General features: G+C 58.2%; 1 protein-coding gene across 2 annotated transcripts in view; it reads right to left on the bottom strand.

Moving 5' to 3' along the window:
* Positions 1–2,560: 2,560 nt before the first annotated feature.
* UBE2F (ubiquitin conjugating enzyme E2 F (putative)) overlaps positions 2,561–15,869 on the bottom strand; it is a 50,873-nt gene continuing 37,564 nt past the window's right edge. For both annotated transcript variants that reach the window (XM_029933541.1, XM_029933542.1), the window contains 4 exons: positions 14,629–14,686; positions 12,136–12,168; positions 9,457–9,519; positions 2,561–5,877 (listed from right to left, as the gene is read on the bottom strand). In XM_029933541.1, the coding sequence (XP_029789401.1) occupies positions 5,827–5,877; positions 9,457–9,519; positions 12,136–12,168; positions 14,629–14,686 (205 nt within the window). In that variant the 3' untranslated portion in view covers positions 2,561–5,826. The remainder of the gene's footprint in view (positions 5,878–9,456; positions 9,520–12,135; positions 12,169–14,628; positions 14,687–15,869) is intronic.

Raw genomic sequence — 15,869 nt, forward strand, 5'->3', positions numbered from 1 at the left:
TGGAGCTGCTTTAGATTCTGTGTCTCCCTCTCTCTCTGCCCCTCCCTCACTCACGCTGTCTCTCTCTCTCAAAAATAAATAGAAAACATTAAAACGTTTTTAATTGCTGTTTGTCTGTGTTCTGGGACCCAGTTCCTCTTTCATATCCTTTTGAGGCTTGCTTTTAAGATACTTGGCCAGGACTGAGTGCAGCCTTCAGTGTCCTTTTGCCGCCACGGAGCTGGTGCCCTCCGCAGCACAGTGACCCCAGATCCACTCCGGCTCACGAGAACGTGGACTGTTCTTGTCCGAGTTCCCGCAGTCATTTTCTCTTCTCCTTTCCGGTGGCGCCCCCTCCCCCGGTGGTTTTCCTAGGGGCCCGCGGGCTCCAGAGCACGCTCGGCGCAGCCTCTGCCCTGGGCACGCACGCTCCGGGTTCTTCCCCCATTCCTGGTTCCATCTCAAGGTCAGTGCCTGCCGGACTCCACCTGCATCTCCCCTTCCCCGGGCTGAGGCCGATCGCCTCCCCGAGCCGCCTGCTGTCCAAGGGCTGAAAACTGTAGTTTCGTCTACACCGTCAGGATTTTGCTTGTTCAAATAGGACAGAGAGCCTATCTTGGACTAGTCCGCGTGGCCGGTCCTTTCCATTATCTCTACAACGGTTCTCTGTGCTCCTCTGCACTCGGACAGCTGATCACACGGGTCTCCACACCGCGGGGCTGCCTTCCCAGCATCGACCCTGCCCTGCCGCGGACCGGTCAGCAGCCGAGGTTCCGGCCTGGTGCCCGTTCCTTTTAGCCCGTTGTCCCCGTGGGCCTTTGATTCCAAGTCAAAGGTGTGATTCGCTGCATTTTCCCGAACATGTGGCTTTTAATCCTACACCTCAAGCGTCCTGTTCACCCTGAATCTGCTCGGCATTGTTTCTTCTCCGCGGCACCTCTCCAGCCCCACTTGCTCCAGCAAAGCCTCTGCCAGGTCGGACAAGGGCGGCTGGCTCACCGGGGGTGGGGCACCGCTGCCCTCCTTGGCTGCTGCCGCACAGGTGGCACGCCCGGCTTCCAGGGAAGGGCGTCCAGAGCAGGCATTCTGCATCCACCGCGCTGGGACTCTGAGGTCCTGCTCGATGGAGTCTGCATCTAGTAACCCTACTGTGACAAGCGACGCCGATTCGCAGGAAGGCTAAGACAAGGCCTGCGCTCCACGTGCCGCCCGACTCCTGGAGTTTGTGCTTCTGGAAGCCTGGCCAGGATGAGGGCACCCCAGGGGCCGTAAGCTGCCCGTAAGGTAGGCTCCAGAGCGATGGCACCGCGGGGCCATTCGTGAACGGAGCCCCTGGAGGGAGGTGGGCCTCGTCACAAGGCACGAAGCTCCTGACCTACTCTGAGGTCTGGCAGGGCCTCAGGGCAGTGGCTGCACAGTGGACTCGTGGGGCAAGCGCAGGGGGGCTCACGCGGAGGGGCGGGGGGGGATGGGACGGGAAGAGGCTCAGGGAAAGGTGTTAGGAACCCGGCCAGCGGCAAGCTGGGGGGATGCGGAGAGGCCGGCCCCTGGGCGTCCGCCAGTCTTCCTGCACCGGCTGTGGCCCCTGTCACCCGCCTTGGGGTGGTCCGGTGAGGCGCACAGCAGGCACAGGGAGGCTGGGCTCACCGGACTCCCCCCTCCCCACTCCCGTCTAGGACCACCCAGGGAGACGGGCCCTCTCTTAGACTCACTTCAGGCTGAACCCCTCACAGAGACAACAGGCCTCTTTATCCAGGGCGCTGCACCCACCTTATGGGCGCTCGGCCTCACCCTGGTGGGAGTGGGGGTGGGAGGGCAGGACAAGGTGAACAGGGCACCACGTGAGCACGGCAGCGAAGAGTGGTCAGGGGGTCAACGAGTCCGACACCGAGGTGGTAAAAACCCAACACCAAAAACGGCAACACCGGCAAGTCGGCTGCCGGAGGCCGGAGGCGAGCAGGCCGTGCACGGGCCTCGGAGCAGGGACGGCGCCCCGGGGGGCGGGAGAGGGGGCAGGCCCAGGGGGAGCCGTTCTGCGGAGCCGGGCCGTCCCGCCGCTCCTCCGGCACCGGGAACCTTGGGCAGGCACGCTTTCTTCCAGCTGGCCCTGACCCGGGCTGACAAGTGAATTCATTGAAGAACTCTGACTCAGTGAACTTGGCAATGGAAATGAATGAGCCCTAAGATGATTTTTTTAAAGAAAAGAATATAATTCAATTCTTTATACAGCTTAACAGGAACAGACATTCTTAACAAGGCAAGGTCCCCGGATGCTTTTATCACTGGGCTTCTTGAAGAACTTTCCCCAAACTCCAGTTCTTTCACTCGGCCGGTTCTGGCAGCCCGTGGAAACCAGGGCATGAGTGGGGACCTCGGTAGGCAACACGGACCCCTCTGAATTAGGGGTCTGAATTGGCCCCTGTCTGAGGCAGGGCTTCGGGAAGAAGGAAAGGGGGGTGACAGGTGCTCTCATTTTCCAAGTTCTTTGGCAAAGTTAGAACATGTTATTTTGTTAACACTATCTATGTATTAGCATTTTACTAGACACTCTGACGAATAATGAACTTGTAGCAAACCTGACTTCCCAAGGTCAAACACTTTTTAAGTGAATGAAAGTGAACACAAAACCGGGACAGGCTGCCCGAGCGGAGAAAGGAGTCTTGTTACAGGCTGCAGGTGGCTGGGATTCTACATTAATACATATTCTGGGTGATTGTGACTGTCCACTTGGGGAAAAAGTCTGACGGAATAGGAATTTGTGATTTTCTTCAGAGCCGTTCTTTAAGGAATGGGGGCGGGGGTGGGAGTGAGGGTTACCCCAGGGAAGAGTGGGACATGTCCTCCGGGAGCCCACCGCCTAGGAGTTCAAGTCTGCGCTCCGGGATTTCTGTGCTGCGCTCCGGGATTTCTGTGCTGCGCTCCGGAGCCCAGGCCGGTCTCCCTGCTGTCCCAAGAGGAAGGCACGCTGGCTTGGCCACCAGGGGGCCCGAGGCTTTGCTGATGCTGGCCCGGCTCCAGCGGAATCAGGGAGGGTGGCGGCTGTCGCCTTCTGCACCCATGGGGGCCTCTCATGGAAGGGCAGGGGCTGGGCCAGGAACTCGGGGCAGAGGAAAATCTGCATGACATCTTTTGAAAGATTTAAACTAGCGAACACCAAGGTACCGCGTTCCTGTTAAAGACCATACGTTCAAACTGTCTTAGCTCCTGCAAGCGTCCGAGCCGCCCTTACAGAGCTTCCACGTGAGTTTCCGCCCGGCAGGTTCTCTAGCAGCGCACAAGCGGGCTTCGACTGCAGTCGGCAGAAACCATCCACGGCCCTCTAAGGCTCTCAGCGGAAAAAGCAAAGCAGGGTGACTTCACCGGAGCCCAGGACGCCGCTCCGTGGGCCAGCACAGGTTCAGTGGGTGGAGTGACACAGCCAGGAGACCAGCACGTGACACCTGTGGCACTCTGGCCCTGGCCTCTTTAGAAAGACTGCGGAGCGAGGGGACTGGCAGGTGGTGTGCTTGAGGGAAGGGGAGAGATGGGAGCCTTGCCCTTCCGACAGGTCTACCCAGAAGCGGTTTCCAAGTGCGCCTGGAAAACATGCCGCTGACATCCAAACCCTAGGCCTCAGAGGGGACCCAAGCAGACGTCAGCGAGGCCGGGAGCCTCATGTCCCCAGGGCCCGCCCCATGCCATCTGACCCCAGGGCTGCCTCAGGAAACCCTTCTGACAGATCAGAAATCACTATTTATCATCGGCTTGGTGGAGCACAAGTGGCGGAATTGAGTCAGAACTGTTACTTTGACCCGAGTGGGGAGGGGACGCCCAGAAACCAAAAGCCAGCAAGTAGGGTTCTGTGGCCACCAAAAGCCACGGGCCCCAGCGGCCACGTTCCCAGTGCAGGACTGGCTCCCCACCGCAGTGGCTGGGCTGGGTGCGCGCCTTACCGAGATGGGGGCAGGGGAGGCCTCTGAGGGATTCCCATGGGTCAGACAGGGATGACTGGCCACGTGGAAAGGTCATCTCTGAGGACTTAGATCTCTGATAAGCGAAGTATTTTTCTGCTGTGCAAACATTTCCAGCTCACATTAGCAGCTGTGCCTCCCAGCCTTGGCCAGAGGCGCTCTTTCCAACGGTGGGCGCCGCACCATTTCTTTCACCTCCACCTGCACCACCAGCCATGCAGCCCGGCAGCAGCCCGGAGCACCGGGAGAGGCGTCATGACTCAGGCCTGGGGTCGCCCAGGCACAGAACCGTGTGGCCGGGGTCACAGGGCTGGCGGGCAGACCAGCTGCTGATCTGCCCCAGGTCCTGCCGACCAGGTCCCTGTGACCCCGGGCCGAGCGCCAGTTAAAGTGCGTAAGCTTCAGTGCCTCTTCGAGGCCCCGGGAAGTAGGGCTACTGGGGTGTTCCTCCCGGGCCCCGAGCCTCCATGACGCCACCGTGCCCCCGATCCAGCCCCGCTCTTCCCGCTCTGTGCGCCAGAGGGGTGGCCGACTAGTCGGGGCCCCTCTAACGGGCCCAAATCGGGACTACGAACGGGAAGCCCGGCCTACTCTCCCTCCCTGCCGACCTCCAGGCCGCACTGATCTCAGACTCAGAGACCGCGTCATAAATCCGGAAAAGAAACGAGGCTGGCGGGTGGCAGAGGGGGATCTGGAGGGCAGAGGAGGCTGTCCGTTAGACTGGAGTGTGCCAGGCAGGCTGCAGGTGAAAACCACACACACGTTTATTTCACACTTGATCTCACTGCTCCAGAGGTCTAAAGGCTAGAGTCAACCCAGCTGCCTCCTTGGCTCTCTTCCTCCGGAGGGCACTGGCCTGGCGTGTCTGGCCGCATGCTGCTGAGCCCCAGGCCTGCGAGGCCCCAGGAGGCTCCCCACGGCTGGCCCGGAACCACAGCAAACGAGGGAGGCCACAGGCCCGGTCTCAGTGACATCGGACACTGGTGGGCCGGCTCCCTCCGGACACGAGGGTCCGGCTCTCCGGCACCGCCGGCTGGCTCACAACCACAAAACCAGTGCGGACACGTGGGTCAGGGCCCCAGGTGAGCCAGGGCTCCCCGCCTTCTGTTTCCAATCACCCTGATCTAGCTTCAAAGGGCCCCGTCTGGACCCAAAAGAGCTGATTTTTAAAAGCCAAATTCTTGTTTCATTTGTACAGAAGGAATAATGTGTCTTTCATATTTTCTTTGTATTTCTCCCCAATATCTTCCTGTCTGCTCTATACAATGAAAATACAAACTAAATGAGGATAGAAAAAAATAATTAAAGCATTAAATTGTACAAATTACGAATCTGTTCCAAAATATACTTACATTAAATAAAATACGCATTTCGGTAAGAGATCTACAGTGAGTGATGTGCATTCTGGGCAGGTTCAGACATCCAGGCAGGACCGACACGGCAGGAGGGGCTGAGCGGATCCGCATTCCCTCACAGTGTGCGGCGGGCTTCTCCCCGCCCAGCCGGGGGCTACACTGAGCACATCATCAGCATCGCTTGTGCAGGGAAGGGCTCTGGGAAGAGGGAAGAAGCAAGCGCTAGCCTCAGTTCTGAGTTCATGACAGCTTCTCAGGAGTCTCGTCAACAGCCTATACAGTACAGTTTCCGAACAGTAAACATGTTAAGGGAAGCAGACAACTCTTTAGAACCCCAGACACATTTTCCTGCTGTATTTATGTGGGACTCTCCATCTACAATGGGCAGTCGTGAAGAGGCTCCTCCTCGGGACAGCGTGGTCACAGGATGCGGACGACCCCGGGGGCAGGGAGCGCGAGGGCTGGGGAGGAGGCACCCTCCGGTTGCGGTTGGGGACAAGCCTACAACACACAGTCCACAGCCCCACCGGCTCCTCCTCCTATCATCTGGCGTAACGCTTAATGTAGTCTTCCACTTTATTCCGGAAGTCCTCCTGCGGATCGAGAGGGACCGGGGAGAGAAGGAAAAAGGGGGGGGCGAGTTAGCGACAATTCCAGAACGCATGGGGAGCCCCCCTCGCCCCGAGGAGCCACTGTGGGCTCTGGAGAGCACCGAAGGATTTGGCCCCACCGCCCCCAGCTGCCACGGCTGCAGGCCAGTCGGAGGCCCGAGGAGCTGAGTGCGGTTTCCTCGGGTGCGGGACACCGTGCAGGGGGGCTGGGGATGGGGACGCACACGCAGGACCTCTTAGTGGAGGGAGCCCAAGCCCTCTGTTTTACAGACGGGGAGAGGGCGACCCATTGTGTGGTCAAGGTAACAGCGTGGGTCAGGACAGGGATCTTGACCATAATAGGGGAGGGGTCGTAGCTGCTCTTTTCCAAAGACCCATGTCCAGATGTGTCCCTAGACTGACCCCCGCACACCTTGCTGCCGATTTAAAACATGCCCACTGCGGGGCGCCTGGGTGGCTCAGTCGGTTGAGCGTCCGACTTCAGCTCAGGTCATGATCTCACCATCTGTGAGTTTGAGCCCCGCGCCGGGCTCTGTGCTGACCACTCCGAGCCTGGAGCCTGCTTTGGATCCTGTGTCTCCCTTTCTCTCTCTCTGACCCTCCCCTGCTCGTGCTCTGTGTGTGTCTCTCTCTCTCAAAAATAAGTAAATGTTAAAAATTAAAAAAAACCATGTCCACTGTTCATAGTGCAAGTGCGGCCCGCCACTCGAGTGCCTATGATGCCTGGGAGAGGTGGGCTCGCCACACAGCCCCCTCCCTGGGCATCAAGCCGAGCCTGGCTCTTCTGGTGACAAAGGGGCGGTGTGGCCCTCGGCTCGCCGGCCTGCTCTTACTGTTAGCACCCGAGGTCCTGGGCCTTGCAGGGCTGAGCAAGGGGCCCTGGGGCTACGTGCCCACCTCAGAGCACACGTGCTCAGGCCAGGGCACTGGGGCCCGACAGAACTTGCACAAGGCAGCTGCGGCGGGCCACACTGCTGATCCCAGGTGGGCGCTGTGAGGACTGCGCCCTCCCGCGGCCTGGCCAGAGTAGCGCCTCCTCCAGGGGGGCACCGAGCAGCGAGCAGCGGGCCTGCTGTCCCCACACTCCGTTCACACAGGGACCCTTTCAAGGTCGGGCTGGTTCCTGGTTTTAAGGGTCCGAAGTGCTCTGGTGACTGAAGTCGGGAGCCGTCCCGGCGGCCCCGACCCGGCCCCTTCCACAGTACCCAGAAGCCGGCAGTTCCGTTGGCGCCTAACGAGTCACAGCCAAGGCTTGCAGGATGTGAAGACCCCACAGGCACCCCCACCCCGTCCGCCCTCAAGGCCAAAGCTGCCTCTGCTCAGTCTTACCCCTGCGCTCTCCCCTCCCTCAGGCCTCCTCCTCTCCTGCCTGAGGGCCCAGAGCAAGGCCCACGGACCTGGGTTCACATCTTGGGCTCTGCCCCTTCTTGACAAGCCTCTTACCTCCCTGGTGGCTCTACTCCGTGGGCAGCATGTCAGGGGTAACAAGAGTCCCTCTCTTGTGGAGAGACCAGGAGAACACATGCGCCCCGAGAAGTGTGTGGGACAGAGCCTGGAAAGGCCACTTCAGGTTGCTGCTGCCATCATGTCACCCCTGTCCTGCAACCCCGCTCCAGTCCCACTGACCCCTGTGTTCTTCCCTGAACACCTCCCACCCCCCCACACCGCCACACTCCTGCTGCAGGGCCTTTCACTGCTGTCAATACTCTAGAACACTCTTGCCAGATATCCATTTGGTTCACATCAGAGCTCTACTCCTCAGAAAGGCCTCTGAGCAGCCTGTACACAATGGGAAGCCGTGGCTGCCCCCGCCTATAGGCTATGCTTGCTTATCTAGGCTCTGGCCTGGGCCCACCAGCATGTCCCTCCATGGGGACAGTGACTGTTCATCAATTGATCCTGAGTCCTGAGCCTTAGCACCTCGCCTGGAGCGTGGCCACCATCAACCTGTAGAGGTACAATGGGCACGAGTTAGAGTGACTGTCACTGTGACTCAGCAGGCGGGCGTGGGCGGGGCTGGCGCACGGCCCAGGACTCCCATGGGGGCCTCACTGTTCGGGGGACTTTAGGTCCATCTCACTGGGGCTACCGGCTGACAGGTGCAAGGCTTCCTTCCCCTAATTTCATACAAAGGACGGAAAGCAAGCTTCGAGGACGAGAAACAGACGATTTGTAACGGGGCTCTCTCCACGTGGCCCTGTACGTGTTCCCATCAGCCGCGCTCTTTCTCTGGCTAGGCTTACCAGACACAGTGCCAAGCGGGGAGCCCTCGCCAGGGACAATGACAGAGGAGTGACAATGAGAACGGGGCCCAGGAGCATGCCTGTGAGAGCCGTCAGTGCAGCGGACACAAAGAGCCTCTGCCAGGCAGCACAAGCCCACCGGGGGGCGCGGGGCTGACCGCTGACGGCAGGGGAGCCGTGAGGCCTCCGCTGCCAGACACAAGTCCCCATTGGCCCCACAGTGTCGCTGCACCCCTCTCTGGCCCCTGCCGCGCCCATCACGGGGTCTCCAGAGCCTGTGTCAGGACCCGTGCTGGGGGGCGCTCCTGCCTCTCTCCAGGGCCCCACTGGGGGCAGTGGCTGGCTTTGCCCCTTTGCCTGAGGCTGCACGAGCCCCCACGTGCTCTGGCACACCCCCCTCCCCCTTGGGCCACGTGCACGTGGAAGCGGCCATTCCTTAAGGGCAGTGTTTAGCACCAGGCTGATGGCATTTAGGATGCCCTGTGTTCACGACAGGGGTAGGCAATGACGCTGGGTGGCTAACTTCTGGGGTGGGGAGGATTCACCAGGGAATCTGGTTCAGGAGATGAAACTCAGAGGCCTCTGACTCAGCCAAGCTAGCCCTGCGGTTCTGTCTGCGTGGGCCTCACCCACTACTTAGCCTGGCCCCAAGCGCAGCCCCTGCCAGCCCGTCCCAGGCACGGTGCCGCCTCCTGCTCCCACACGCCGTTCACGTACTTGTAAGGAGTGCGTACAGGGGGTAGTTACCGGATTAGTGTTATAGCTGGGGGAAACCCCATGGGACAAACCTGAGTGCCTATAATGAGATGGTTGAAAGAAGTACGGTAGAGCCATTTTATGGACCGTTAGCTCCTAAAATGAGTGACTGATGGGTTTATGCACAGATTTGGAGGAAAAAAGTTACCAAAAAATAAATAAATAAAATAAACCCCCAAAACAGGAATTGAAGATTAAGAGTAATAAACAGGACCCATTCTGTTGGTGCAAAACCAAACAGGCAGGTGAGTGTGCGAGTGTGAGTGCAACAGAAGGACGGGGGAGGGTTGGAGGGCGGCGAATGCCGGGCCCCCACACTGTTCATAAGTAACAGTAACAGGCACCGGTTTCCAACTCCACAGACTGAATCCGACTCGGAAACCACATCTAATAAAAACACTGCCCTCTGATAGTTTACGTGGAGAGCGCTCACCTCTATCCCGTTACTTACGGGCTATTTAAATCGCAGGCCTGGACCCGCGCTCGGCCTTGTGTTTACCTGCTCAGGAGACAGAGACCCTCTCCTCACCGAACCCGTCAGCCCAGAGCGGTCCCGGCTTACCTTGTCCCGCAGATGGTGCTCGGCAGCTTCAATATTCAGTGGATCATCAAAATTCAAAAGATCCTGAAAAAGAGAAAAACGCATCGTAAACAATGGAAAGAATCTGTTTTTCTGCTACCACACGTCTTCAGGGAAGGAGCCAGGAGACAGAAACCCAATCAGCTATGGGAGCCCGCAGAGTGGAGAAAGCCCTCCACGGGCCACGGCTCTTGGGTCGGAGGCAGCTGAACGCGTGGCGTCTTCCTCAGAACGCCGGCGAAGGGCCGGGAGACCGGGGCCGTCTACACACGACTGGCTGGTCTGGCAAAGGTGGCGGACGGCGGCCACTCAAGTCCTGACGCCACTTTTGATGAAGGACCCCTCTCATTAACATTTCCACTCCGTTTTCTCCAACATTCATTTCTTCCTTAGCTTTGCGGGGACCGACTCCGCCCGTGTCCGTCTGGGGCTTCCACGCTGACCTTAACCGGCTCCTCTCCGTATCCGTTAACCTCCCGCCCAGCACGGCACTCACACCCAGCGCCAGACAGCCCTAGGAGGCCTGCCCCGCAGACCTCTCCTTAGAAAATCCGGGGGGCTCCGTCAGTGGGGCGTGTGACTCTTGGTCTTGGGGCTGTGAGACTGAGCCCCAGGCTGGGTGTAGAAATTACTTAACAAAATAAAATCTTAACAAGAAAGAGAACTCTGGAAGGGCACTCCCCTCTTCTCAGATTTCAAATCAGAGGCCGAGCCTTATCTTTGTATTGCCCACTCCTCTTCTCAAAAACCAAGGTAGTGAGATTTGTTCTTAGAAGTCATGACTTCCCAGAGCCAGCGAGGGTTCTTCTCTTCAGAAGAAACGTTAAATCTGGAGACTGTACTCTGGTCTGGTCATAAATATAGGGTATACAACCCGTATGCCACAAATACCGCAAGAGAAACACGTCAGTCTCTGTGCTATGATCAGCGGGGAGGTCCCAGACGCTGGAGAAACAGCACGCACAGACACACCACTGCACAGAGACCGGCGGGCGCACCGAGTCCTCCGTCCCGACCACACTTCTGCCCTGAAGCGGATATACTGGTGGAATAACCATGGGGCACGGCCGGCCCTTTTGCTCGGCTCTTTAGAATCCGGAAGGCTTGGAGCACTGGAGATGGGGGACCACACCGGACCAAATCAAAACCACAGCAGCAGGACCAGCGGGGAGGATTTTACGTCGGCGGCAGAGTCAGCGGCCCCAGAAGTAAACCATGCGCGCAACGGGAAAGCCAAACGGGATCACAAAGGACGGAGGCTCGGTGCCCCTGAGCGCTGCCTTCCCCGGGGCTCAGGGGAGGCCTGAAGCCAGGGGCTGCTGGGATGGTGGCTTGTGCTGCAGGTGTGGCCTGGGACACCGATGACAGGGCAAAGGGGGACAGGAGTTCGAAGGCTACTTTTGGGGCCCCGCTGCTTTTCATTTTACTGATGGCACAAGCAAAGCCATCAGGATCCCTGATGTTATACTGCGCACCTGCCCGTGGGGCTGGCAGCTGCCTGAGCAGGACGGGCTCATTCCATGGACGGCTGTTGAGTTTAAAAGTACCACAGCTTTTTTCTCCCCCGTAGAGACAGATCTGTGAAGCTTATTTCTTTAAAAATATTTTTTAATGTTTATATATTTTTGAGAAAGAGAAAGACAGAGAGAGAGAGAGAGAGGCAAAGCTCAGGTAGAGAAAAGGCAGAGACAGACACAGAATCTGAAGCAGCTCCAGGTTCCCAGCTATCAAGAGAGAGCCCACAGTGGGGCTTGAACTCGTGAACCGCAAGATCATGACCTGAGCCAAAGTTAGACGCTTACCTGACTGAGCCACCCAGGCGCCCCTGAAGCTTATTGCTTTTAAAACTCAAATTTTAGGGGCGCATGCATGGCTCAGCCGGTTAAACATCCAACTTCGGTTCAGGTTATGATCTCGCAGTTCATGGGTTCGAGCCCTGCGTCAGGCTCTGTGTTGACAGCTCGGAGCCTGGAGCTGCTTCAGATTCTGTGTCTGTCTCTGCCTTTTCTCTACTTGAGCTTTGTGTCTCCCTCTCTCTATGCCCCTCCCCCATTCGGGCTCTGTTTCTGTCTCAATAATAAATAAACATAAAAAATTTAAATAAAAAAACCAAAGCTCTTTTAAGATCCAAATGTTAAAACTCAAAAGAATATTAACTAAGAAAGTTTGAATGCTTTTAGTTTTTGGCCTCCTCGGTGCCCCCTGCCCACCCTCCGCCCTGGCTGCGATGTGTGGTCTTCTGAGGACAGTGACCCTGGGCAGCTGTCACCGAGAACGACTCTACAGATCCAGACTTGTGAGAGGTCTAGAAGTCGGGTGACCACGTGGGAGGGAAGAGGGCTGCTGGTGAGGACGCACAGGGGCAGGGCGGGGCCTGGTGTCCCCAGGGGAAGGGCCGCCCACATGAAGCCGAGGGCCCCAGGGGGCAGAGGCAACTGCTCCAGCAGGGACCCCAGCGCCCCCTTCCGTGTGTGCGACCCCGACGCCCCTGTTCCCGTGTCACCGTTCCTCCGACTTGTAAGAACACGACAGAAATGAGGGGTCAGCATGTTGCACAGGGCGCTGTTTTTAATCCCCACTTAATGTGGTCCTTAATGGGAGGTTTAAAACCGGGAGGCAGAGGACTCAAGAAAAACTTGGGATTCTGGTCCATATACTTACAGTAAACAAAGAGTTTAATCCCCAAACAACATCCTGGAATGAGAAAGAAAGAAAACAAGTTTCAGGCTCTCGGGCACTCAGTCTTCCCAACCCGGGACAGACAGATCTGGATCGCACCGTGCCAGAATTCACCTTCAGCGCGCACGGTTTTCCCCAAGACAGACACTTAAAAACAACTTCTCTTCAGTGTGACAACAGGCTCTGGGAGCGTGGAGGTGAGCAGACATGGGCAGAAGTACAGAATCAAGGACGGTGTAAAGTGTCCCTGCGTGAGGCCTGGCGCAAGACAGGTGCATCTGCTCAGGAGAACCCCACCTGCAGCCCCTCCTCCCCGCCAGCCTCTTAGAGAGTCCAGACTCGGGGAGAGTCACCTTTACAATAAAATCTGTCGTTTCCGCATCTGTGGTCTCTTGGGGATCCCAGGTAAGCTAATTACCCATCGTCCCATGGGCTCCTAACAATTTAGCTCTAATTATTTAAAAAATCAAGCAAGGCTAATAACATTTCCTAACACTCAAAGATCAGAAGTTTTCATTAAAATAGAACGGAAAACCACTGTTCTCTCTGGAGTGACGGGCCATCTGTTACTCAACCACGGATTCCCTGTCAGCCTTCCTCCCCAGCGGCTCTGGCCTTGTCTTCCTTAGGCTGATTTTCAATTTTGATCGCCCCCTCTGCTTTCTCTCAGCTGCCCACCCGTGTCCTCTCGGGGGGAGCTGGGCCTGGGCTCGACCTGGGGGTGAGCATGCTCTGGGTCTGGGAGGGAGGTCGGACAGTCTGTGGCGGGACAGCCTCCACAGAAGTGTTCCCACAGAGGATGCAGCAGGCAGGAAAGGAAGGGGGGCCTGCTGGGCAGAAAGATGACAGGAGGGAGTGCTTTCCAGGCAGGGGACCCGTGTTGGAAGCTCAGTCCCCGGTGGGCAGGACATGTGCAGGATGTGGCAACACAGAGCCTGCTGCCCCTGGCCCTAGAGACCATGTATCAGGAGGACCCACGGTCAGCCCTGTGGAGGTGTGCGGTGTCCTGGGCCAGGGCTCCGAACTCCTTCCCTGTGTCCCTCCCCCAAAGTGCCTATATGGGATATCCCCCACACACCCGAGCTGCCCTCCACGTGTGGTCAGGCACAGAACTAGCCAGGGCCCCGGAGCTGGTGCAGTCAGTCACCTGTGGGCCGCCGTGGCCTACGCCCACCCCTCCGGGCCTCAGTGTCCTCTGCTGACAGCAGGGGATGGGGTGAGGACGGTCTCTAGGAGGTGAGCAAGTAAGCAGGCACGTAACAAATGAGGTCTAGCCACAGCAGCTCTTCCCAAAGGCAGGGCCTAGAGAGTTCACGTCTGAAGGACAGTGGGGAGAGAGAGCCCAGCACATGTGTGCAGGGCAGGGCCCAGGCCTGCCCGGCTCAGCTCGGGCTCAGTCTTGTGACCCAAAGGACAGCATCCAGTGTAGCATCTCGGTTAGCGGCCGTGCTTATTTTTTGTGTGTCTGGCACAGACGTCGATTTACGAGTGGTTTAGTCAGGAGAGCTGTTACAAGCCACACACGGCTGAGCCAAGTTAACACGTGTGGGGAAACACAGCTCCTGAGACAGAGGAATGGGGCGGGGGAGCGGCCAGGAAGACGGCACGGGGTAAGGTGTCGGCCAGCCTCAGAGCTTCCTGAACACGCTGATCTGACGCCCACAACCGTTTCAGGTCGAGCTGGTATGACTTGACAGCCTCAGAGCAGGACACGGTCACCAGGTGACCGCACCTTGTGCCAAGCCCCGGGCTTTAGCACATAGCACAAGGGCAAGGGATCTGGCTGCGTGGACGGATCCGTATCCCAGCAGAATCGATGGCCGCAATCAGGTCTGCTACGAAGCAAACACTAGCAGCTCTGACTGCTTCTGACGAAAAGATGAGACGATGTGACAGATGGGCAAGCGTCCTGTGGATGCCCCAGCAAAAAAGTCTCAAGGGGAAGCCACGGCCATGGCCTCGTGGGGCGCCCATGACTTGCACCCCCAGGACCGACCCAATCCCATGCAAAAGCAGTGGGGGTGCTTCATAGGTGCCAGTGGCTCCCCATTCCCCCCATCAGGGCAAACCTGGCTGCTGTCCTGCCACCCAGCATCTGTCCCTGTCGGTCCCTGTGACACGGAACAGACAGAGGGCCCATGTGCCCTTTCCCTACCCTCCCCCCACCCAGCCCGGCTGCTGTGCTCTTCTCTGAGAGTGGGGCACCACACAGGACTGGGACAGAGAGAGAACAGTAAATGACCCGAGGCACGAATGGGAAAGGGAGGAGGAGAGAGGAGAAAACACGAACTGCCCCGGAGAGAAGTGGGGGCAGAGGAACCGGCAGGGCAGGTGCTTGGCCAAGCAGCCCTGGGCGGCCAGGGGGCGAGGAGAGCATAGGAGAGCACAGGCTCCACACGGGTGGCCCGGACAGCAGGGAGCCTAGCTCCCGAAGGGAGAGGCCTCCAAGCCTGCGGTCAAGGGCATGCACTTTACCTTTAATGTCCTTGTGGGAGCCCAGCCGGTGCCATCGATCGAATGTTCTCTCAGTAAACTGAAACACAGGAAGGCGCAGTGGTCAGCGAGGGCAGCCTCCGGTGGCGTGAGCCGCGACGCTGCCACCAAGCCCTCCCTGGGCCCTGCGTCTCCCCCGAGGCCTCAAAGCCTCTTCCACCCCTGAGGCTGGACACCCATAAGTCCAACTCCCGTGCCGTCTTTACTGCCTGTCCACACAGGGCCTGATCCTGGATGCGCACGGAGGCTGTGAGCGGAGAGAAAGCACGAACCACGAGCACCCGTCAACTTAGCGTCCAGGCCCTCCCGCGCGGGCTCCAGCTCACCCTGACCTCACTCAGTGCCTCCGCGACCCACGAGGGGGGCATGGCCATCCCTCCGACTGACGAGGGCTCTTGGGATCAGGCTGTCTGGGTCTTAATTGTTGTTGTGAAGAGAATCTTTGAATCGAAGACGGTTCAAGTTCATATAAATCAACTATAATAAGGAGAAAATCTAACTACACTATAATCTTAATTGCCCCAAGATTTCGGTTAGAATAAACAAAACCTTAAATTGGCCACCGCCACTTACGTTGAGCCTTAAAGAGAAAACAAGGAAGAAGAAAGAGATGTCTCGGCCCTGCAGAGGCCTGCGCCCGGTGACCAGAGACCTCTCAAATCTGAGTAACCTTCTGGAAACCACCTTCCAGGCCCCAGCGTTTATGTGACCCAGAGACGGATTTCTTCACTGAGGCAGGGAGAAATCATCCCTGGCTGTCCCGAGCCTTCTCTCACGGACTGGATCACAATCCCAGGCACGTACTTGTTTGCCTGTTTATCACTTGTCTCCCTACCCGCCGTCAAGCCCCGTAAAGCAAAGAATCCCACATGCGCTGATGGACCGAGGAAAGGAAGGAGCCGGCGTCACTGGCAGACCAGGCAGTATCCCCCGAGGTCCCCTGTCCCAGCTCAGCCAGAGTAAGAGGGCTTTGAACTTGGAGGCCTGGTGCCTCCAGCAAGGGCACAGGCAGGGCTGGGAGCAGGGAGTGCCCCCAATCAGGCCGGCGGTGCCCATGCCTGCAGGCCACAGGTCTGGGCAGAGTGACCCTGTGGAGGGAGCACTGGTCACCGGAAGTTGTAGCCCAGCCTCAGCAGGTGCCAGTTCTGCGGGAGCTCAGGTGACAGGCCATCAGAGGGGGCACCAGGCAAGGGAGTGGAGGGTGCCTCAGGGACCACACTGGA

The sequence above is a fragment of the Suricata suricatta genome, chromosome 3 (genome assembly GCF_006229205.1).
Source record: "Suricata suricatta isolate VVHF042 chromosome 3, meerkat_22Aug2017_6uvM2_HiC, whole genome shotgun sequence".
NCBI classification, from domain to species: Eukaryota; Metazoa; Chordata; class Mammalia; order Carnivora; family Herpestidae; genus Suricata; species Suricata suricatta.